The sequence below is a fragment of the Harpia harpyja genome, chromosome 14 (genome assembly GCF_026419915.1).
Source record: "Harpia harpyja isolate bHarHar1 chromosome 14, bHarHar1 primary haplotype, whole genome shotgun sequence".
Classification (NCBI taxonomy): domain Eukaryota; kingdom Metazoa; phylum Chordata; class Aves; order Accipitriformes; family Accipitridae; genus Harpia; species Harpia harpyja.
Window position 1 is genome coordinate 8,421,873 of NC_068953.1, and position 23,024 is coordinate 8,444,896.

The following is a 23,024-nucleotide window of genomic DNA, read 5'->3' on the forward strand; positions in this document are numbered from 1 at the left end:
TTCAGACCCATGCCCTGCAAGTCCTGTTGGGGTGAGGACTGTGTTCACAGCTAAGGGGGCCTACGAACCAGAGATCTGGAAGGTCATGTCCTCATCACTGCCATGTAGGTGCTTTGCTAAGGCCACCCTGCTCCCAGACCAGTTTGGAAAGGGTTCCCATCCCTCACGTGCCAGAGTACTCAGGAAAGGGAGCTACATCCTTATCCTCACACTGTGAAGCACTCCAGGAAAAGCATGTGTCTCTTCTTACTCTATCTAGCAGCATGGTTGCCTTTCAGTTCCACATGTGTACATCAGCTGGCACTGACAGAAGGTTGTTAAAAGTCTCTTCAAATCTGAGCCTTAAAAAGTCATCTCTGCAGGAGCCAGCACCTAGGCTGAACCCGCTCTGAAGTCTCCAATGGTGTTTCTTTCTTTCTCTTGCACCGCTTTTGTAGATTACCCGGGGAGACTCCTCCCTCCCATCCATGAAGATGCTGGGAGGACAATCCCACGGCCTCGGGATGTGGGTTTCAGGAGCAGGGCAAAGGTGAAGGGTTACTACCCCAGCACTGGCTTTCGGGACTCTATAATCATGACTGATGGGTCTGCGGGGATTTGCAAGTATATAGGTACAGCTTTGTCCGGTGTCTCCTCCCAGCCATGCATCCCATAACAGCCAAGCCACCGGCCATCCACGAGCTGTTGCCACCCACTGCTCACCCCAAACCTTCTCTCCATGGCTTGCTGTGTGCCGCACTGATCTTCCTCCTGACCTGGCCTGTGCCTCCATCACACCACCTTTCCATTTGCAGGTGACTTCAGCTGTGTTTCAACCCACCTGGGCTGATTAACACCCACCACCACTATCACCATGCTCTAACGAGCTGATCAGCTCATTGTCCCTGTCCTTTTCATTCCTAACAAGCTTGTTGTTCTCAGTTTTACCCCACAGGCCTTTGGAGGACTCTGGGGGAGAACGTGTGCTCCATACGAGATGTCCCTCTGCAAGCTCCTTGGGCAAAGCCCATGTCAACGAAGGGCTTCAGAACCTGAGTGTCACCTGGGAGGCTGCTGTGCTTGCCATGAGCTTTGTGTCCCAGTGGGCTGAGTTGGGAGGGAGCCAGAGCAGCCAGTCCTGGTCCCAGCTGCCCCCATTCCCTTGAACAGTCCCTGGAGATGTTGGGCTGCTTTAGCTATAGACTAGGGCCAGTCTCAACTAAACTACATCTGAAGATGTCTGTGAAGCTTCTGGCAGACTGGACAGGGTGCTTCAGGGTGAACGAGGAGGGCCATACGCTGCACCCAAGCCCATGCTCTGGTCTCTTTACCACAGGGGCATGAAGCTTACCTTGACTTGTCCCACCCAAGGTTGGCACCCCAAGGCCATGGGCTGTAGGTGTGCAGAGCCAGCCATCCCCCCTCATGATGGGCCAGCTTGCAGAGATGACATCTCTCCACATTCTCCCCAGACCATCGGGACCATCCCCCGCTTGCGTGTGCCACTCCCTCCTCTCCCCCAGCCCCCTTAGCCCCCCAGCCCCCAAATCTCCACCCTGATGTTCCCTTTTTGCCTTAGACTCCAGGCTGCCACTGGGCGTTCCTGACACCCCCACACGCCTGGTGTTCTCCGCCCTGGGACCCACCTCCCTGAAGGTGAGCTGGCAGGAGCCGCACTGCGAGAAGGAGGTGCAGGGCTACAGCGTGCAGTACCAGCTCCTCAATGGAGGTCAGTGAACAGGTCGCCAGTGCCCACCAGGCAACTGGTGGTGGGAGTTCGTGGTGGTAGAGAGTCTGGTCTGGGTCTTCTCCTAGGCAACTGGTTTGGGGTGACCCTGCTTGAGCAGGGGGGGTTGGACCAGATGACCTCTAGAGGTTCCTTCCAACCACAAGCGTTCTGGGATTCAGGGGCTGGTCCCAACTCTGCTTTTTCTATGTACGCCTTGAGGAAATGTCTTGGCTACCCCACAGCTCTCATTCCCCATTTCTACTGGGGGGACAATTCCTGGGGTTGCTTGTGGAGTTACCCCTACTCCAAAAAATGTTGGCCTCATTCTCCATCATCCCCAACGTCTTAGTTGAAGGTTTTTTCATCACATTGGACTTGGAGGAAAGATTGGAATGAAAATCTCTTATTTTTACATGAAACTTGGGGCAGTGTTAGTGAAAATTATTCTCTTTGGCTGAAAATCTTTGAGTTTTCAAGAAGCTGTTGTTTGTCCCAAGCCTTTTTTGGAACAACATCTCGTCCTGCACTACCAGTTGTTGGTGGCAAGGTGTGATGGATGTGGTCAGGGAGGGGCCCTAGATGACTTTTCCAGGCAATTCATTTGAGATAGAGTTTAGGCAAAAGCTATGGCTCTGTCTTTGTGCCTGCAACATGGTACTGATGTCCCCCTTCCCTGTGTGTCCCAGGAGAAGTGCACCGACTCACCATCCCTAACCCCAGCCAGAATTCAGTGGTGGTAGAGGACCTGCTACCCAACCACTCCTACATCTTCAAGGTGAAGGCCCAGAGTGAGGAAGGCTGGGGTCCCGAGAGGGAAGGAGTCATCACCATAGAGTCCCAGGTGGACCCGCAGAGCCCACTCAGCCCTGTACCAGGTGAGGTGGATGGGGGACAGGAGAATGGTGGCACTGATGTCTCTGCTGCTGTCTACAGTGCTGGCCTTGCTTTTTTCTCTCCCCTTACCACATCCTGAGCTCTTTCCTTCCTTTCATTTAGAAATAGGACCTTCTTCCCCATGTACTCACCTTCCACTAGCTGTCTAGATAGCTGAGACCTTCCATCTTGTTTCATAAATGCTGTGTGCTGATCCCTCCCAGGCTCCTTCTTGCCACCTTCTGTGATACTGACCTCTCGCTCGTACCCCTGCAGGTTCACCCTTCACGCTGAGCACGCCCAGTGCTCCTGGACCACTGGTTTTCACTGCCCTCAGCCCTGACTCCCTGCAGCTCAGCTGGGAGAGACCCCGCAAGCCCAATGGGTCCATCTTGGGCTACATGGTCACCTGTGAGATGCTGCATGGAGGAGGTATGGTATCAGGCTGTAGAAGCCCAGTTCCCCATGTAGAGCACAAGATACCTCCAGCAAAGGCAGCAACTTGCTGCATTTTTGCTGGGACCAGCAACAAAGCTGTCTGCTTATATCGGTGCATTCAAAGTGGGGACATGAGGCTGATTCCAGGCCTGGGAGCTGCTGGACCCTGACGCCTTGTGTCATTGTATGGTCTGGTGTAACAAATGTGGTTGGAAGCGGAAGGACCTGTAGCTTATTACAGCCCAAACCCAGTGGAGGTTGTTGAGGATCACCACTGTACTAAAATAGGGTTGTCTTAACCCTTAGTAGAACTGAGTGCAATCATAGAGTCTGTGGGTGGCATAAAGCTTAGGGAAAGGCAAGACAGCAGCCAGAGTTGGGGGGAGTGCGTTCGGAGGGACTGTCACTCCTGTCTGTCTTCATCGCTGGTATGTCTGTGTGGATTAGGGGAGCCCAGGAATATCTATGTCGAAGGAGACAATCCAGAAACTACCCTGACTGTGCCCCACCTGAGTGAGAATGTCCCATACAAGTTCAAAGTGCAAGCCAAGACCACCCAAGGCTTTGGACCAGAGAGAGAAGGCATCATCACCATCGAATCTCAGGATGGAGGTACAGTACCGTGTCTTTGTGGAGATGCAAAGATAAGAAACCTCTCAGAGCAGGGAACACAACTCCTGGAGTCCCTTTCCAGCTCTGGTGGTGACTCCATTTTCCACGAAAGACATGGAGACATTGTCTTCCATGAAGACAATGCTGTGCCTTGTGAGCGCTGTGCCTTGTGAGCACCGTCCCAACCCTGATGCACTGAATGAGGGAGGATCATGAGAACCTGCCAGTGTTTAATTTATTATGAAACTTCTGTCTTATGCCTGATTGTACACATACCTGGAGGCAGCTTCTTACGCTGCACAGGTGTAAGACCTTCCCAGTCCTCCCAGTTCCTCCTAAACCTGGCTCTGATGTCAGCAAGAGAAACCTCCTGAGCTGACTGTTGGTGCTCACTGTGCAGGGTTGAGGGGTTGGAAGCTCCTTGTTGTTTCCTGGCTGATTCATCCCTTTTCCTTCTCCCCAGGGACTTTCTCCCAGTTTGGAGGACAGCAGTACATGAGAGAAGAAGTGTACAACTTCCCCACCGAATACAGCACCAAAACCAGCATCAGCCATTCCTCTCTGGATCCCCACTTCACGGGTAGGGACTTGCTGTCTGCTTTGAAAGCCTCTGAAAGCAAAGGATAACTCTGCTTGTCCAAAGGTCTGAGGGTGCTTTTACCTCAAGTGTCAAAGGCAAGGAGGAAGGGTCCATCAGGCAGGACTGATGAAGATGACCAGACCCTTTCCTACACCATGTCTGTGCTCTGCCCCAGGGGCAGTTGCAGTCATTTCCCCATGTGCTGCCCAGTCACAGAGGGAACGTTGAGTTTTCAGAGTCCCCCAGGACTATCACTAGGGTCCAAATCATAGCTCTTCCTGCAAGGTTAGATCTCTTCAGAGCAGGAAAAAACAGGGAAGTGTAATGACCATCTTTAATCACATCAGTGTAGTTGTTCCATGTTGTCCCACTTGAGTTCATGGTCTCATGGGTTCACACTGCAACATGGAGAGTTTGGGAGCTGTCAGGAGGTCCATCTTATTGACTGACATAGCAAAGTACCGAATCACTTCATCTGGACAGGTTTTCCATCAGTGAAAGTGGTATTTAAGGAGAAGCGTCTGTCAGGAATCATTAGGTAGAGCAGATCCTATTCCCTGTGACCCCGTACTTAGCACGGTGTCCTGACCACTGAGCTTCTCGTTGCAGATGGCATGCTCATGACAACCCAGCGAGTGGAGAGCGCCAGCAGCACCCTCACCAAACAGGTCACCAAAGAGTTTGTGAGCCGGACCGTGATGTCCAGTGGGACCCTCACCAAACAGATGGAGAGGCAGTTCTACGAGGCCTGAACCAGGGCAGGCTGCCCGCCAGCGGGACATTTGTGTTCAGATGGCAGGACTTTGTGGAATGATCCCAGGGTGCTTCATCGAGACACTGCCACGGTGCCTCGGCAGCTCCTCCTGTGGGCAGAGACCCTCCATGGCATTTCAAGCTCTGGACCTCTCGTTTGGAGCCCAGCGCTCTCAAAGCTCTGGCACAGTTGGGTCATCAGGTGTGTGCTCATCCTTCAGGGCTTGTTCACCCTGTCCTGCTCCACACAGACTCAGTTCTGCAGAGTCCACAGGGTTGTCTTCCATGAACAATCACCGCTCACTCCAATGCCATTCTTCAATGCCCATCCAACCAAATACACCTGCCAAAATCCGGGTGTCTCGATGGCTCCAGCCTCCCCAGATAAATGGAACAGAATGATTTATTCTCAGGTCCTCAGTTTTGAGAGGATCCCAGGGTCACCATTTCCATCTTTGCTCCAGGCTCTCCGGCAACTTGTCTGCCCACTGGAGATGGTTATTTCGCTCTGTTTGGGTTTTTTTTATGAGCGCTGCAAGGTAGGGGTTTGGGGTAACCTATGCTTTCTTACTGCACCTATTTGTGTCTGTCCTTCACTGCTAACATTTGGTACCACGATAGCAAAGTATAGTCTTTCATTTGTATAGCGTTGCTCATGATGGCCACTGATGCATTTTTGCATACAATATTGTACAGTTTTCGTAGTATATATATATAAATATATATAAATGTATTTTATTATTTTATAAAAAAAATTGAGGTGGATGAGATCTATGCTGAATGTGGAGGCTACACTGGGACTCTGGCTGCTGAGAAATGAATAACTGGAAGAAATTATTTAAGGGCTTGATCCAAAGGCCACTAAACCTGGTGGAAAGCCTGTTGATGAGCTGGTGGGCTCTGATTTGCACCTTATATCCTCCAGCACTGGAGACTTCAGCAGATGGCTGCAAGCGACCAGACCCGCTTATTGCACAGCATCCATCAGCTGAGCACTCTCCAGCCACAGCACACGTGCGCAGAAGGGCTGGGAGCTGCCTGGAGATGAGGGATGGGGACAGTCCAGGCAGCAGTGCCTGGAGGCGGGAATGGTGCCTGGGGTTTTTTACATGGCTGATATGGAGAGTGTGAGATTTTGGGGCAGGTGGTGTTGGATATCTTTCAAAAGCCCTTTTGCCCAACAACAACGTCCATAAAGGGACCTGCGATCCCTCAGTAAACACAAGGGAAGAGCAAGCCTGGGAGCAGCAGGGTCTCTCATCATCCTGAGCAAGGCTCTGGGCCTTCTTCAGCCCTCCGCTTTAGCTGTCCTGGCATGATGCTGGGTGCAGGGCTGAGCTCAGACCTTGCTGGACCTCGTTTCCTGGCTCTGGGCGTGATGCCTGGCATCTTGCTGCCCTCTGCCAACAAGAACAATTGGGCTCCGAGTCTTGCTGAGCAGCGCATTTCCCTGGCATGCTTCAGCTGCACGGGAGCAGGCAAGGAGCCTGCTGAAAGCAAGGATCCTGCCTGAAACAGCAGCTGCCACCATTCTGGATTAGACCTTCCAACCGAAACAGCAGCTGCCTGGTCTCCCTGGCAGCATCGGCTGCCTGATTTGATCTGATGCTGGACCTTGGCTTTTTTGTTCTTTTTTTTTTTTTCTTTTTTTTTTTTTTCAGACTCAGAAGAAGACTTTCCAGCACTAACACCACCAAGAGCTCCTTCTCCTCTCCGGGCTGTTCATTTGAGTGGGAGGGGTTGTACATGTTTGAGCTAAAGAGGCATGTGGGTGAGTAAAGTCCGCAGGAATCTCCAGGACTGCAGCTGGAGCTAGGTCAGTTTTGAACTTGGTTCAAGAGGTACTTCACCAGCCCTGTGGTTTTACTGTGCCTTCAAGAAGCATTTATTTTTCCTGAGCAAGTACCAGTGGCGTCAGCCTGCCTGCCTCCCAGTTCCCATCTCACCTTTGTGGTTGGGAGTTTCCTCTCCAGCTGACATGTCTCCTCCTGCACAAGGACTTCATGACCCTTTCCCTGTGCTTTGTGGTCCAGGATAAAACACTGAAAACTGCCTAAAAAGGGAGCCCCACTTCCATGCATTTTAACCAAAGACTATCCTGTTATCCAAGAGAAGAGCACAGCCTGTCAGCTGCTGCTCTCCAGGGCATCATGCCATCCCTACGCGCAAGGCGGCTGTGCGCCTAACCAATGCCTTGCACTAGAACAGCATCACTTTTTAATTTTCATCTGGTTGTTAGGGCTGGTGGTGTTTCAGCCTTTCCAAGGTGAATCCAGCAGCCCACTCTGACAGTGAGCGTTTGAGCAGATGGCTTCCTATTGCACTCAATAAATGTTTTCTCTACAGTCTGCCTCTTCCCTTTTATTTAAAAAAAAAAAAAAAATCATCCCCCCCTCCCAATACCCTCCATCTGCAGCAGCAGATGAAGGACACATGCTAGAAGCAGATACCCAAGCAGGGTGCTGGACCCCATGTCCCCTGTAATGGCTTGTTACACCAGTGCTAACCGGAGTTAAAGCAGTCTCCTCTGAGGAAAGGTCCCCAGTGACTTTGGCATCAGAGCTCAGCTCATGCAGACACAGAACTGTGCAAATGTTTTGCATTTATTAGGCAAATGATGCAGACAGACAAACTGATTCCTTTGCGAAGGGAGGAAAGCAGCCGCCTCTTGGAGGGAGGCGATCCCAGCCCAGGCGAGGTGGTGGCTCTTCTACAAGGGCAGCACCTTTGCCCCTCCGGAGGGTTTGGTGAGGTAGAAGGTGGCTGTGCCGCTGTATTTCTCCTAGGAGACAAGAGGAGCAGTAAGTGCTGGTGCTCTGGGGCTGTACTACGCAGCAGCAAGAGGCCAGGCTGGGGGATGCCGGACCAGGGGGAGAAAGGCCCAGCCATGCATCTGGCCCAGCCACTGCTCCAACAGCAGCCACATGGGATGCTTTTTCAGGGACAGCATGCTGTCCTGGCCACTGCCTGGGGTCCCTTGGTCCATCCACAGCATGGGGCAGGGAGGCTATCAGCACATCCCCAAGCTGACCCTTCAGCAGCCCCTTATGGACTGTTCTCTGTGACTTTTTCCACCCCCTTTTTGACCTTGCTGATGCTGCCGACCTCCACAGCGTCTGGCGACAGCAGAAAACTCACTGCCAGCTCTGCACAGTGCTGCCTCGGCTCTGTTTTAGTCCTAACTCATCCAGTGGTCACTGGTTCTTATTTTGGAGGATTTGAGGGTCAGTTCCACACTCACCCTATCTACCCCCTTTGCTGTTTTCTAACTCCTTGTCACATTCCCTCTCTCCCAGCTTCTCATTAGATGGCAGAGGCACAGCCCTTTTGGTCTCTCCTCATTTCAGACATCTTACTCTGCCCCTTCTTTATCCCCCACCCCCCCATTTACAGGGCACACCATGATCTCATATAGCAATAAAATGAGGGTCTACCTCATTCACAGCCCCCGTTTCCTGACACCTCCGTTTTGCTGGTGTTTTCAGCTACCAGTGCATGCTGAGCTGCTGATTTAAAGAACATTGATGACAGCACTGAGATCTTTCCTGGGCTGTGACTGCTGACAATCAGCATTGCCTAGGCTTGGCTTGGATTACTTTTCCCTAGATAGATTTAGTCTTCCTGAAGCTCACCCAGCACCTTTTCGCTCACTTTCTCAATGCAGTAAGGTCCTTGGGCAGTGCTCTGTGACCAGCATGGTGCTGAACTGCCTGCAAGAGCTTAGTAGCATGAACAGACTTGGGGGCTGTCCCTGTGCAACACTGGATGGGCTACAGCAACCCCAAGTGCCTCAGGAGCACAGCTTCAATGGCATCCCTGGGCCATGCCCCTGAGTGTTTCCTTGGGATCTTCAAGCCAATCTCCTGGCACTTTTCTGCTGTGTACCTTGATGTGGTGCTGAGCTCTCTCTGCAGCCCCAGCCTCCAGCAGTGTCACCGTGCAACCTCCGAAGCCACCCCCGGTCATCCTGCTGCCATAAACTCCATCGACCTCCAGGGCTGCTTCTACCAGCTCGTCCAGCTCTGGGCAGCTCACTTCATAGTCGTCCCTGGAGAGAGGAGACTCGTGATCAGCCCTGTCCTGCACCCTGACCATATCCCCTGCACCACGAGCAGCTGAAACACACTTCTTGGTGCACCCATTGCCATAGCAAACTGCAGCAACGCAGGATACCGCAGATCCCAGTCCTGCTCTCTGCCTACAAGTGCACGTATAAATGAGCAAGGCTGCAAGCATCGGGGACCCGCTGGGCACTGCTGTAAGCAGCATGCATCTGTAACATATGTGACTGGCTGCCTCATCCCAGCACCCCCCGATGCAGAAGCCTGTGGGGCTTTTCTTAAAACTCGCCGGCAGGCTGAGCCGTGAGAGATGCCAGGCAGGACACGGTTCTGGCTGCCCCCAGTGCTGCACCCGCAGGCAAGGGAACACCACGAGGGCTCAACGCCGGTGCCCCCGACACAGCCTGCCCTGCCCTAGGGTTGGTACATCCTCACCTGAGGGAGTTGTGACTCTCCACCATCAGCCTCCCGAACATCCCGTAGTCCCTGTCCTGCAGCGCTTGCGCTGCCTGGGCCGTCCGTGCTATCTCACCAATGACATGCCTGGCTCGCCGGTACACCTCCTCGCCCAGCCGGCTCCTGGCCGCTGCGGAGACATGCATGCCCCTGCAGCAAAGCCGCTCGGGTCTGCGGGATGCTGCTGGAGATGAGCACGGCCGCATCCTGCAACCATCCTGTGCCAGAGCTTCTCTACTTGTGGCACGCTCCCATCCCGGTGTGTGCACCCACCCACCTGTCCCAGGTGCTGTCCCACAGTCTCAGCCCGTGCCATGGGGCACCAAGGTCCTGCTGCCCTGAGGAGTGGCCAGAGCCTAGGGAGGGACTGTCCCCACCTTCCAGCTCGGCCATGGTGGCATCTCGCAGGCTGGCCTTGCCAAGCGCCGCCGCCGCCTCCTCACACTGCCGCCGGCGCGTGGGATACTCGCTGCCCGTCAGCGTGTGCCGCACGTTGGAGTTGGTGATGAGGACGGCTAAGCTGGTATCAGTCAGCGGGACGAGGACGGTCTCCAGGGACCTGCAGCGAGAGCTCAGCGCAGGCCATGTGCCCGTCCCCCTGCCCGCTCCACCCCTCGGCCATCCGGGTGCGGCCACGTGGCAGGCAGCTCCTGCCTCCGCTGAGGCAAAGTCCAAGTGGTTTAGGATTTTGCTCGAGCATTTCACTCCCTCCCAATTATTAGTCCCATGAGAGACCCTAATGACTTCGCGGGAAAGACAGCCCAGGCAAGTAGCAGAAAGCATGCGGGAGGAGGAATCAAGACGCAGGAATTAAAATGCAGGGAGTCCCAGCCCCGCAATGAGATTTTCGGCTGGGTTCAGGGGTTAACCTCTCCCTGCACTCCTGCATTTATTTCATGGCCACGGGACCAGGTCATCCCCACCTGCCCAAGGAGGTGGGCACAGCACAGTGAGCTTGGCACTTGGCCCTGACCTGCAGTCAATGAGCAGCGCGTGGCCTTCCTTGCCCATCACAGATATGAACTGGTCCATGATCCCACAGGGCATGCCAGCAAATGTGTGCTCCGCTTTCTGGCACGCCAGTGCCTTGGCTACCAAATCACCATCATCTGTGCCAGAGCAGAGAGACGCAGGTTAGCAGCTCTGGGACCTTCACCCCTTGCCCTGGAGCAGGGGGAGCAAACACGAAGGTAAAGGGTTGCTTTCCCATGGACTGGGGTTTTGCTAAAGCATCAGCTGCAGGTGCTTGCTCCTGCAGCAGTGCACAGCATCTGTGCCAGCATGGGTCCCTGGATCCAGCTGGATGCGATAATTTGACACTGGTGTCTCAGATGTCTCCATTTTGGGGGACGTAAGGGTGGGGAGAACATGCTTCCAGGGAAACATCCTCTCATCCCCCCAGCCAGCCCCAGGGGTGGTCTGTGGGCTTTAGAGGCATGGGCAGATGAGGCTGGGTGAGCTGGAGGAGCCCCGCAACCACAGCAGTGCCAGCTCCAGCAGCGGCGGGGTGTTGTGACCCACTCCACAGTGGCATTTCCCCAAGGGCTGCAGGATCTTGCTAAGACCACCCCACTCATCCCCAGCTCCCAGCCGGGAACAGAGGCACCAGGGGCCAGAACCAGCTGCTGCCTTACCAGGGCAGAGCTGCTGGAGGAAGGTGTAAGTAGCCACCTCCAGAGCGGCCGAGCTGGAGAGACCTCCACCCAGGGGAATGTCACTGGCTATCACGGCGCTGAAGCCCGGCACAGGACCACCTGTGGGAACAGGAGGGAGGATGGGGGCCATGAGCCCCTGCAGGGCTGGGGGCTGCCCTGCCCCACAGCTCACAGGGAACTGATGGAGAGGAGCCCCTGTCCGATATCCCACTTTAAAACGCAGGGCGACCCATGGCAGAGTGTGACCCAGGTACCCCCCTCCCCAAACACAGGGGTCTTCAGAGCTGAAAGCATCTCTGATGGAGCCTGGTCCCGGCAGCAGCTGCAGGATCGCACCGGCACTGGAAGAGCCCCTGGAGCACACCAAAAGCCAGGCGCCGAGAACCGGCCTCACGCGAGGGGACCTCTAACCCACCCGGCAGCCTGGGCCTTACCCCGGTAGTGCTGGATGACGCCCTTGACGTAGTTGGCCCAGCGAGGCTGCCCCGGGCTGAGAGGACTGCCTTGGCGGGGAGCCGGGAACTGCACCCTGTGGGGCTCGTCTGCCTCTGCCGAGGTGGTGAGGATGGAGATGGTCCCGTCCTGCGTGGGGGATCCCACCAGCACCGTCCCCAGCTGCAGGGCCTGGGGGGGGTGGGGAAGGTGGGTTCAGACCCCACGGCATCCCTTGGAGCATCCCCACTGGTGGCAGGGGACAGCTGTGGCTGCTTCAACCCATAGCTGGCAGCAGCCAACACGTCACCCTTAACTTTGTCTGCCAGCCCCCACCACACACTCTGGCTCATCACAACATTAAACTTTCTGGCTATTTAATGCATCACAGGGTCAGTCTTAGGACTGAAATGTTGTGACTGACCACCCCAGCTCAGCGCCAGAGCGCTGGCTGCTGGGCTCCGGGGGAGTGGAAACCCACGACAAGGACGTGAGAGGCTTCGCAAAGTTTTCTTGCCTGCAGGGAAATTCAGCTGACCTGCTCCCACGCTCCTCAGCCTCAAAATAATTAGCTGTAGGTTTGATTTAGGACTGAGCGAGGGCTTCCTCCCCGAGCCGAAGGAGGGCAGGAAGCCCCAGCTACTTCGAACCATCTCTGCCACCAAAACATCGCTCTCCAGGAACCGAAAATTGTTTGACGGGGTTGCAGAAAAGAGGCTTCAGCCCCTCGAAGAGGCGGTCGTGGGAATCACATCCCCCCTGCAGTGAGTTAGGAGCCGGTCTGCGGGGTGCTGCCCCCGATGCTCCGGGTCCTGCTCCGAGCTCCGGTGGTCCCGGCCGCGGCGGGGCGATCCCGGGGGGACGTCCTGGGGCAGGCGGGGGGAGACGGCCCCCGGGGATCCCCGGAGGCTGCAGGGGGGGACCCGGAAGGGTGACGCCGAGGGATCACGGGGCCGGGGCGGCGGAGCACGGCCCTTACCATGGGCAGCACGAAGCCGCCGTTGTAGTCGGTGTGCTCGCCGATGAGGTTGACCCGGCCGGGGGCCCACGCCGCCACCACCGCCGCCGCCGCCCCCCCGAAAGCCGCTCGGTGCGCCCGGCGGGCGGCCGCCAGCAGCGGGACCGACCCGGGCTCCGCCACCGCCTCCGCCATGGCCGCTCCGCTCCGCCTCGGACCGCCCCCGGTCCCTCCCCGCTCCGCCGGCGGCCGGGCTCGAACTCGCGGCCCCGAGGGGGCCCGGAGGAGCTGGCGGGGGGACGAGCCCTTCCCGGTCCCCGCAGCCCCTTCCCACGGGCCGTGCGCGTCCCTGGCTGCAGCCTCGGAACCGCTGTTGGTGCGTGTGCATCCCTATAGGCAGGGCGAGCGTCACACCTATACACACCCCGGTGTGCACGTACCTATGGCGGTGCCGGTACCTGGGACTTTTTAATGCATATATCTACATCCCTATCCCAATGCCTGCGTTCTCCTAATATAAGCACAGATACATATGTATATGCACCGGTGTCTCTGTTAGAGATGCGTTACGTACAGGTACATACGTAGATGTATATATATACCGATGTGCTGTAAGTGTGTATGTGTGTGAATATATATATATGTGTGTGTGTGTGCGCCCGCATCGCCATGTCCGTCGTGCGGTGCCGCACGCAGCGGCAGAGGCGGGTGAGTGTGAGCCGGTAGGTTTCACCCCCCCGCGGGGCCGGGCTGCTCCGCTCCGCTCCGCTCCCGGGGCGGGGCCCGGCCCCTTCCCGGTTCCCAGTTCCCGGTTCCCGCCCGGCCGCAGCCGCCGCGGGACCCCCCCCCCAGGGAGGGGGGACGAGCCCATGGCCAGGAAGGAGCCGCTGCTGAGCGCCTTTAAAGGTGAGCGTGGCCCCCCGGCGCCGGTACCTGCTTCCCCCGGTAGCCCTCGCCCGGGGGCCCGGCCCCTTGCTGCACCGGTTTAGCCGGACAGACGGCGTGGGCCGGGCCGGGCCGGGCCGGGTGGGGTCTCCCCGGGCTGGGGGCTGCCGTGGCAGGGCCAGCCCTGCCGCCTGAGCGGGTGTTTCCCCCCTCGGTACCGCACCTGACCTCGGTTTTGAGGAAGTTTACCTGAGTTTCTGTCCGGTGTGGCTGTGGGCAGCCGGGGTGGGTCACATCCTGCCGGGGTGTCGGGCACCTCCTGCAGCACCAGCGACCCTCCCTGGGGCTGTACAGAGAGCTGTTCCCATAGGTGTGTCCCCCACACACCCACCCCCAGCTGGGGCACCCATGGGTGCTGATGGTCCCCTCACCACAGGTGGGGTGCTGCGGCTGCGGGAGGACGGGGGGCCCTGCACAGACACCTCGCCGCACCTCGCTTCCTTCTGCCAGCTGCTGGAGTGCATCCTGCGCAAGGGGCTCCGACGTGAGTGGTCCTTCGTGCCCGGGTGGGGGGTGGCAGCGTCCCGGTGCCCGCGGCGAGGGGCCTCGGTCTCCCTTTCTCCCACAGAGCCAGCCTGGGGCTTCAGGAGACGGGATTACTGGCACTGGCTGGACCAGCTTCCCACGGGGGACAGTGGCAGGTGAGCAGCCCCGAGCCGGGCTGAGGATGAAAATCTGAACCATGGCAGCATCCGTCATGACGTGCTCATCCCAAAGGGTGCAGGGAGGATGCTCCCACGCGCCGCCAAAGTTTCAGCCCCGAGCTGCTTCCCCTCTCCCCAAACAGGCCGACCCCTCTCTCCATCAGCATCCAGAAAGCAGGCAGCTGCGAGAAGGCACGGACGGCGCAGGGCCACGGGCGGTACTTTCTGCGCCTGGCTCTGCAGGGAAAGGTGCTGGCAGCGGCTGTGCAGCAGCTGGCACAGACCCCCCGGCTCCTGGAGGTGCAGCACACGGTGGGGATGTTGTGGGGGGAGCTGCTACCCACGGGCGATGGGGAGCAAAACAGAAGCGTAATTAATGGTGGCGTTTCTCTGTTTCAGTTTTATGATCCGGTGAGCTCCATCCTCGGCAACGAAGACCTCCTGGGTAGGACGGTTGCTCCTCCGAAGCGGGATGTAACCCACCCCAGGGGCAGCTGTCGCAGGTGTTATGGCACCGCGCTGCTGCGGAGGGGGAGAAAAATAGTCCTCCGTGATTTTTCTAAGCCAAACTTAGTGGTAAAATCTAAATATGCTGCTGCAGTGATGGAAAAAGAGGTGTAAATATTTAAACATGGTTTGAATCCATCTAAGATTGGTTTTAGCATCATGGGATAGGAAAACTGCTTCTGAAGAGTCTTCTGTGTTATTTGTACCAAGGATGCTGGTTTAAGCGGACCCAGCAGTCCAGCTTCGAGGGGAGCCCTTGGTGGCTGGGCTCAGGCCGCAGTCCCGCATGAGGGGTCACACGGGGGGTTCGGTGCGGTAAATGGCTGCATTGCCTTGACAAGCTGCACCACTCCATCTGCAACCATGCTGCTTGGAGGGGGGCAGGCCAGGGTGAAAGCCTTTAATCTTTTGATTATGATAAATAACTCCGCGTTAAACCTGTACCTAGATGGCTTATAAATCACCCACGCTGCTGGTGCGTGAGCAGATTGCAGCTCTCCATCAGAGTAATTGCAAGGCTCATGCAGGAGAGCCCAGGCAGCTTTGCTTTGCATTTAAGGGGAGGAATGGAGAGAAAGTTGCTCGTCAGCAGCATTTGCTGCAAGCCTTGGTCTGAATTTGGGGAAATCAGGCATCAAGCTGCAGTGCTTCTCTCCCCATGCCGGTAGCGGGAGCCCGGGACGATCCTCCAGCAGCAGCCTGGGTGCCATGGTGCTGGGATGCTTTCAGGGCCTCTCTCCCCAGAGCTCATTAGTTACGCCGAAAATGGCTTTATTCAGACCTCTGCCATGTCCCCGCAAGGTTGTGGCTGCCGGGAACCCGGTGGTGATACTGCCTCTCCATCCCCATCCCTCTGCAGAGCCTTTCCTCTCGCTGCTGCTGGTGGTGACAGAGATGGATTTCTCCCTGGACCTGCAGGTACGGTGACAAATCGGCTGGGTGGTGGCTGGCACACGGCTGCTGGCGCGGGGCCCCGGCCCCTTCCTCGCCGGGACTGATGGCGCTGAAGCTCCTTTGTTTGCAGAATTGCAGCTTCTTGGATGAAAGCTGGCTGCTGCCGGTAAGAGCTTGTCTCTCCGCGGAGCCGTCCTTCTGCCGCGTGGCCCTTGCTGAAAAGTCAAATGAGGAAGATAAGGAATGATTTGGTGGGGAGGGATTGCCACACAACTCTCTGCCTGGCCACAGCCAGGGGTGAATTGGCTCAGGTTCACCAGCATGAGCAGAGCTCCCTCTGCCACCGAGGTTGGATCCTGCCGGGTGCCTGCGCTGTCACCAGTAGCAGATCCCAGCATTCCTGGGAGTAAAACCAAGCTTGAGTAGTACCCAGGCCTAAATTGCTGATATAAATGAAGTTTTCCCATGCTCCCTTCCCCGATTTCTTGCCAAAAAATCCCCATTTCCCTGGGCTGACACAGATTATGTGTCAGTTGGTTTTTGCTCTTGGTTTTGCTCACGGACATATTGGTGCATTTATTGAGAATGCTGGGGACACCTTGATGTCTTTTAAAAGTGAAAAGCATCCCTCCACTGCCTTTTTAACCCAAAAGAATCCCCCCAAAAGCTCAAGGTGGCTTTGGGGCTGGTTGCGGCATGTGCCGAGCCATGGCGCTGCTGCTGAGGCTGGGATCCTGATGGCTTTTGGGCATTTCTAAGAGCAAGTGCTCCCAGCCGAACTGGCCGTGTTTCGGGTCCCTGGCTAATATGATGTGACAGTAAATGTCGCTGCAAACAGCAGCACTTTGGGGAGGGGTGGCAGCGCTCCCCCGGCTGCGTGGGGACGCCTGGGACGAGGGATGAAGGCTCTTCACTGAGTTAAGGGTTCACCTGCTGCTTTGCCATCCCATCCATCTAGCAGGTTTGTCCCTTGAGGGTCTGGGCACAGCCAAATCCCATGAGAGGACAGGGTCAAGCAGCCACTGATGGTCCCAGCCCAGCCTGGGGCACTGGGGACCGGTCTCTCCCTCCCTGGGCTCCCGAAGCCCTGGTTTGGCACCAGTACCAGAAATGATCCAGGGCAAGGGGTCCCCATCCTCCCCGTCACCTTCATCATGCTCCTTGGGTGTCCTGTGGCCATTGCCAGGGCCACTGTCACCGGCCACTCTCTTCCAGGTGTGCATCACTTACGAGACGGTCCCATGCCGAGCGCTGGGGATGGTGCTCAGGTAGGAGCCCTTGATCCTCCTCTCTGCTCCGCAGCAGGATTTGGACACGAAGACACTCAAAACTCCCCAAAAAGGGGAGATAAATACTCTGTTGAGAGCATCGGGGCTGTCTCAGGTGCTTTTCTCCCCATCGGCTCAGCGTCGCCAGTATCTGCTCTTTGAGGGGTGGCTTTTCCCTGCCCCCGTGTATCGGTGAAACATCGCTGATGGTACGAAAGGGCTGGGGGACATGAGCTGGGTCCCCAGGGCTGAGCCAGAGCTCGGCCGCACCCCCAGGTACGTGGACGGCCGAGTCTTTGTCACCGAGGTGCTCCCCGAGAGCCAGGTGGAGGTGGACGAGGTGGTGCTGGCCGGCGACATCCTCGACGAGATCAACGGCTGCTCGCTGAGAAACGCCTACAGTGGGCAGGTGGGTGAGCACAGAGGGCTGTCGTGTCCCCTCCATCTTGCCCTCTCCTGTCCGTCCCCCCAAATCCTCCCTTCTGCTTCCCCCACCCTCCCTCCAGGCCGGGGCCATGCTGCAGAAGCTGAAGGGACAACCGCTCAGCTTCCGCCTGCTGCGGTGGCAGTGGCACGACGGGGGGGTCTACGAGCCACTGCTGCCCTACCTGAAGGTCCTGAAGGAGAAGGAGCCCCGCTTCCAGCTCCAGCGCAGCCCCCGGCGCAGGGGTGAGGGGGAGTCACAGAGGCTGCAGGGGGACAGGTAGGTCCGGCAAGCCCAGGACCCCCAAGCTGGGCTGGGGGTCCTGGCATCGGGACAGCCCCTTACCCACGATATCCCCGGTCTCTGCTCAAGGCCGTGGGGCCAAAGCTGTCCCTGTGGCCTGGGGGTGGTGGGGGACTGTGAGCATCTTCCCCTGTAAAGAGCAGCAGGAGGATGCTCAGGGTTCTTGCCCTGATGCCCCCAAGCCCTTTTCTTCCCAGGCTGCTCTACAACCTGCGGTACCTGGGCCGGACCAGCATTGGGGAGGTAAGGCAATGGGCCAGAGATGTGCCTAGGGCTAAATTGTCTCTTCTGGGTTTCTTTTCACGTGCCGGTGGGTTATTCCCTCCTTCCCACTCCATTTCAGTACGGTGGCAAAGAGGTGCTGGACCGGGCCATCCCCGCCGTGCTGGAGAGGCACTCGGCAGCGCGGGTGAGCGACGGGGCTGAGGGCATCCCGGGAAGGGCTTGGTGAGAAAACTGCAGGGAAATACAGTCTCTGCCTGGGGATATTTTTTCCTGCTGGCTTCAGGTTCATTTGGCCTGGCTGAGTATTTGACATCCCCCATCCCTGTGAGGTTTTTTTTTCTGGTTAGAAGCATCTCTGCAGTCAGGATAGGAAAGTGCATTAAGGAAAAAAAATACAACCACGTGCAGGAAAGCACTTGGAAAACTGTGGGGAGGCTAAGCCTGGTTCCAGGGTGCTTTAGGGCTCAGGTCACTGTTGCTTGAGCCTTTGGGGGGTTGTTTGTGAAAAGATTCAAGTGCAAGAGCACCAGGTGGTGAAAAAAAGGGCAGCACAGAGAAAACTCCTTGAAAAAGCTGTGCTTGACTGTGCTTTGTCACCTCTGCTTTTGAATAATCTCTCTCATAAGTGTCTTATTAAAAATAGAGCTCAGACGCTGTGACGATCGGGGTTTCTCTCCCCTCCATCCCCCATTCAGGAGGTTTTATTTGATGTGAAGGAAGCAGAAGTCCTTATACAGGAGAAGACTTCTTCCAAGGTAAGTGAGCAACACCCAAGGTCCAGGTGACTCCCGAGGCTGCCAATCTTGCGGCGCAGGGAGCCCGGCTGGAGAGGTTATGGGGCCAGTTTAAACCAGGAACGGGGACGATGGGGACTGACTGCAGCCCCCAACACCATCTCCCTCCTGTCCCCTGCGCAGCTCCTGTGCCGCTACCCCTACCCCACCATCTCCTGCGTGGGACGCTATGTGGACAGCAGCAATTTATTCGCCTTCTGCGTGGCGTAAGTGCTGCCCGTGGGCCCTGGGAGGGGGGATATAGAGGGATGCGGGTCTTTTAGAAAATAAACAAGCAACATTCAGACCAGCCACGGGGTCTCTGGTGTGGTTACAAGCCAGGGCTGGGCTTTCAGAGCCACTCTCTCTGCTGGCTAATGTACGTGTTTCCATTTTTAGCGCTTCCCCAGAGAGCCCTGACGGGAGCACATTCGACTGTCTGGTGTTTGCATCGAGTTCTGAGCAAGAATGCGAGGAAATCATCAGGAGAATGGGTAAGGGAACGGTTTCTGTCTTCAGATATCATCACAGTGAGATTGTGGAATACCAAGAGTTGCTATTCTGGTCCACCACATGCAAGATCTAGCTTAATTTCTTTTTATTGAGGTTACTAAGATGAATAGATACTTTGATACAGTTTTCTGGTGGGTTTGTTTTTCTGGTGGGTTTGTTTTTTGTGTTGTGTGTTGTTGGTTTTTTTTTCAAGAAGTGCTAGACAATGATTTTATTTTAAGAAACAGCTTCTAGGCATACCCAGATGGTTCATTGTTTCCACTAAGAACTTGGAGGAAACATTGTTTTCGAGGGATGTTATTTTGAAACATACTTTTCCTGCAGGAGCCCAGCCTGCTACTGCAGTTTAGCACCAAAGCAAGCATTCATAAATCCCGCCACGTGGAATTCTTATTTTTAACCTGCCTAAATGCAAGCTGTGTGATGCTTCCCAAATTGCATGGCTCCCAGGCCACCCAAGGACCCTCAGGTTTCTCGTGGGGACATCCCTGCCAGCTGTCCCCTTGGCAGGCTGTACCCCCAGGACAGACCTGCCCAGGTGTTCTACCCGAGATCACTTAGCATCAACTGAAGTTTGAGACAGTGCTTAAATTTGATCCAGGCCTTTAAAGCAATTAAGTTTACAATGTAGATGCAAGGAAATCTTTTTCCCTACAGGTTTAGCAGTGAGGAAAATGCTTGTTTCAAACCTAATCTTGGATTATTTTAGAACATGTTTTTAGCAGCTCTGTGGCAGATATGATAATGGTATTAACAGGGGGGCTACATTTGTTCCAAGCACGCTCAGAGCGGCGTAGGAAAGGGCGTTGAGGAAGTTGTGTAAGAGCACATGGTAAGGAGCGCCTGTTCGTCCAGCTGCAGGATTTAAGCACACGGAGTGGTTTGTCTGATAAGGGAGAGCCCTGGCTCCAGCCCCGAGCTCCGGTGGTCCAGCCTTCGCCTGCGACACAGCCGCCCGGCAGCGCTCCGAGCGAGGCAGGCCCCAGCTCCAGGGAGCAGGAGTCAGGGTCCTTTTCAAACTGCTTTCAGGCAGCCGTTGTGGAAGGAAGTGCTGTAAACACGTCCGGTCTGCAAACAATTGCGTGGACGGCCAGTGTTGACTTACTGCCTGCTCTCTGGTATAAACCATTACTGTTCTTCCTCCTGAAATGCCACTTCTGCCATGGCACTTTTAATTTCATTGAAATAAATCAAGATGAGCTGGCTAAACTACTTCCCTGTGCTACTTTTCTGTGCCAACTCTAGCCTTACTAGTGCAGCCCGTTCTTTAAGAGCTGAGGAGAGCCGGCCTCACAATTCAATTTAAATGTTAATTACCTGTGTTTCAGATGCAGCCTGAGCAGCTTTCCTGTACCACAACCTAACAAGGTAGGGCTGTTCCCAGAGGCACTGCTGAGAAAACCAGACCTGTCTCAGCAGAGAGCCCAAAGAGCTGTTCTGAAGTGAAGGTCGGAGTGTATAATCCTGTTTCATCAAAAAAGCTTAGATGGGAAATGAGAATCTTATTGAGTGCCCATTCCAGTTTGCTTAGCAGCCCATATGCTCTCAGGTTGTATAATTAGCTTTTCCACTCACAAACCATCCTGCACTGCTAGTGCTGGCTGCTGTTATTAACCGGGACTTAGTCACACAGCCAGATGCCACAGAAACTCGGGGGCTGCAGCCACACCCCCCCAACTCAGCACCCAACACTGCTCAGGGAACAAGCTGGTAGTTTTGCTTTGGGCAGACCAGTCATGCCACAGAAATAAACTTCCCCTGCACCTAGTGGAAAGGAGGAAAAAAAAGAAAAAAAGCTTAGCTCTAGAGTTGTGCCTGAACAGCTGACAGCAATAAGCAGTTAGATTTTATTAAAAAGAAAAAAAAGGCACAAAAGCCACCCCCCCCCCCAAAAGGCTGCTGCCTAGCCTTGGCCTGTCAAGTCAGCCTATTCCTCCTCTACCCCACAGCTGCAAGGGCTCAGCTCTGCTCTCACTGGCCAAGAGCAATGACTCAAGCTACAGCAAGCCTCCAAAAACCTCTGAGGGTGGCCAGGGCAAGTTCTCCATTCTGTTGACAGACAAAATTGTCACAGCAGCAGTCTGGCATTACAGGCATCTACTGCTAACCTACTGGAGCCAGGAGGAGGAAGCTTCTTCAAGCCCATACAAACCAAATGACAAAGACTCCTCACATGTGAATGTAAAACATTTAATTTAAAAATGTTGACACTACAATATATAAAATAGCTATTATAAATGCACATAGTGTATTCTATAGCTGCCAGGTTTACGTTTTTAGGAAACTGTAAGTTACACTGTGGTTAAGACTTGTAGTTTCACCCTCTGAAAAAAGTCCACATTTGATCACAGTGATGTATGGTCAGACTAACAGCCCCAATTGTTAAACACTTGGATCAAGTCATAACCAGTTTTATTGCAAAAGGACCCTGTACACATTTATATCAATTCTAGTACCTTACAAGTTTAGCTACCCAACAAGTCATTAACATACAGAAACATGCATGAGAAGCAAGAAAGATCACCCATCCCTTCTGCATATTAGCAACTTGTCACTCCTGAGCAACAAGGCTCACATCACTGAGGTTTATGTGAACAGTCACTTTTAGCATTCATCCTGAGTGAAAGATGGAATGACTTAAGTACAAATGCAACATATTATAAACAATTTCTTACAAAAAAGTCACAAATTAAAACCAAAGTATTTTACAGAATTTACTACAAAACACCATAAAAACAGCCTTCACTTAAGCCCTCTCCCCCCGTATCCTGCGAGCCAACTGGATATCTTTGGGCATGATGGTGACTCTCTTGGCATGGATGGCGCACAGGTTTGTATCTTCAAACAGACCCACCAGATATGCTTCGCTGGCCTCCTGTTTCAAGAGCACAAGAAGAAATGTCGTTAGAAACCCTCAGCGAAGCACACTCAGCGCCGCGAGCGCCGAGGCCCGGCAGGCCGCTAGCAATACCTGCAGCGCACCGATGGCTGCACTCTGGAACCTCAAGTCTGTTTTGAAATCTTGGGCGATTTCCCTGACCAGCCGCTGAAAGGGCAGCTTGCGGATCAGCAGCTCCGTGGACTTCTGGTAACGGCGGATCTCACGGAGGGCGACGGTGCCCGGCCTGGTTGGAGGAGGAAGGAGGGAGCGGGTGAGCCGGGGCCGGAGCCGGGGCCGGGGCCGGGCCGTGCCGTGCCGGCGGCCTTACCTGTAGCGGTGAGGCTTCTTGACGCCGCCGGTAGAGGGAGCGCTTTTCCGGGCCGCCTTGGTGGCCAGCTGCTTGCGCGGAGCCTTCCCCCCAGTGGACTTGCGGGCGGTCTGCTTTGTACGGGCCATTTTTCTTCACTTACCTACGGAGACAGGCACGCGTGACACGGGGTCCAGCTCTCTCCAATCCCGCGGCAACACGATCCGCCAAGCCCGGCTACACGCTGTTTCCCACCCGTCCCCCTCCCCCCCCCCCCGTCCGATCCCCTCAAGTCCCAGAAGCGGCAGATGTCGGCGAGCTGCCCACCTCCCCCCCCTACCCCTCCCCCGCCGCTGAGGCGGGCAGGCGGCCAGCGGCCTCCCCCGGGAGGGGAAGGAGGAGTCACGGTTCTCCCCCTCCGCCCCCGCTTCGCGTCGTGGCCCGGCCGCTCCCCTCCCCGGGGGAAGCGGCCTGAGTCACGCTGCCTCCTGCTTCCTCCCGGGCCGCCCCGGCGGAGGGGGAGGGGGGAATGGGAACCGGCCGTGACTCAGGGCACGTAGGCAAGGCCCGGCCTGCCCGCCAGGCTCTAGGAGGAACCAAGGCCGCTAAAGGCCGCGCAGCACCGCCGCCCGCCACGGAACGCGCCCGCCGCCCGCCACTTACCGCTCGGAGAAGAAGGAAGCACCGGTGCCGGTAGCGCTGCGCACCGAAGCCTGCGCTGCCCCTACCACGAGCCGCTCCGCACCCAGCCACCCCCTCACTGCGCCCTCCCCGCCGCGGGGACCCGCCTTTTATAGCGGGGGCGGCACACGGC

General features: G+C 55.9%; 4 protein-coding genes across 10 annotated transcripts in view; 2 read left to right on the plus strand and 2 right to left on the minus strand.

The window, feature by feature from the left end:
* Window positions 1–7,324, plus strand: part of ITGB4 (integrin subunit beta 4) — a 30,936-nt gene extending 23,612 nt beyond the window's left edge. For 4 of the 6 annotated variants that reach the window (XM_052808207.1, XM_052808210.1, XM_052808208.1 and 1 more), the window contains 7 exons: window positions 438–611; window positions 1,559–1,708; window positions 2,395–2,583; window positions 2,858–3,013; window positions 3,467–3,631; window positions 4,095–4,211; window positions 4,821–7,324. In XM_052808207.1, coding sequence (XP_052664167.1) covers window positions 438–611; window positions 1,559–1,708; window positions 2,395–2,583; window positions 2,858–3,013; window positions 3,467–3,631; window positions 4,095–4,211; window positions 4,821–4,963 — 1,094 coding nt within the window. In that variant the 3' untranslated portion in view covers window positions 4,964–7,324. The remainder of the gene's footprint in view (window positions 1–437; window positions 612–1,558; window positions 1,709–2,394; window positions 2,584–2,857; window positions 3,014–3,466; window positions 3,632–4,094; window positions 4,212–4,820) is intronic. The other 2 variants (XM_052808209.1, XM_052808211.1) reach the window with 1 other exon arrangement.
* A 225-nt stretch (window positions 7,325–7,549) lies between these two features.
* GALK1 (galactokinase 1) lies at window positions 7,550–12,732 on the minus strand. The gene is made up of 8 exons (XM_052808212.1): window positions 12,548–12,732; window positions 11,571–11,760; window positions 11,116–11,235; window positions 10,455–10,590; window positions 9,859–10,040; window positions 9,461–9,611; window positions 8,850–9,012; window positions 7,550–7,746 (listed from the first exon to the last, which is right to left on the minus strand). The coding sequence occupies exons 1-8, from the start codon at window positions 12,719–12,721 to the stop codon at window positions 7,675–7,677; spliced, it is 1,188 nt and encodes a 395-aa protein (XP_052664172.1). The 5' UTR covers window positions 12,722–12,732; the 3' UTR covers window positions 7,550–7,674.
* A 591-nt stretch (window positions 12,733–13,323) lies between these two features.
* Window positions 13,324–20,592, plus strand: LOC128151405 (uncharacterized). Of its 2 annotated transcripts, XM_052808830.1 has the most exons (16): window positions 13,324–13,432; window positions 13,848–13,955; window positions 14,040–14,112; window positions 14,259–14,415; window positions 14,515–14,560; window positions 15,482–15,540; window positions 15,647–15,682; window positions 16,732–16,784; window positions 17,061–17,193; window positions 17,291–17,487; window positions 17,709–17,754; window positions 17,855–17,920; window positions 18,432–18,491; window positions 18,654–18,736; window positions 18,909–19,003; window positions 19,878–20,592. In XM_052808830.1, exons 1-16 carry the CDS (start codon window positions 13,396–13,398, stop codon window positions 19,910–19,912), a joined length of 1,284 nt encoding a protein of 427 aa, XP_052664790.1. In that variant the 5' UTR covers window positions 13,324–13,395; the 3' UTR covers window positions 19,913–20,592. The 2 variants fall into 2 exon arrangements, with proteins under 2 accessions (XP_052664790.1, XP_052664791.1); XM_052808831.1 differs by lacking the exon at window positions 13,848–13,955.
* A 604-nt stretch (window positions 20,593–21,196) lies between these two features.
* LOC128151406 (histone H3.3A) lies at window positions 21,197–23,024 on the minus strand. Its single transcript, XM_052808833.1, has 4 exons — window positions 22,874–23,024; window positions 22,232–22,373; window positions 21,994–22,147; window positions 21,197–21,897 (listed from the first exon to the last, which is right to left on the minus strand). Exons 2-4 carry the CDS (start codon window positions 22,357–22,359, stop codon window positions 21,769–21,771), a joined length of 411 nt encoding a protein of 136 aa, XP_052664793.1. The 5' UTR covers window positions 22,360–22,373; window positions 22,874–23,024; the 3' UTR covers window positions 21,197–21,768.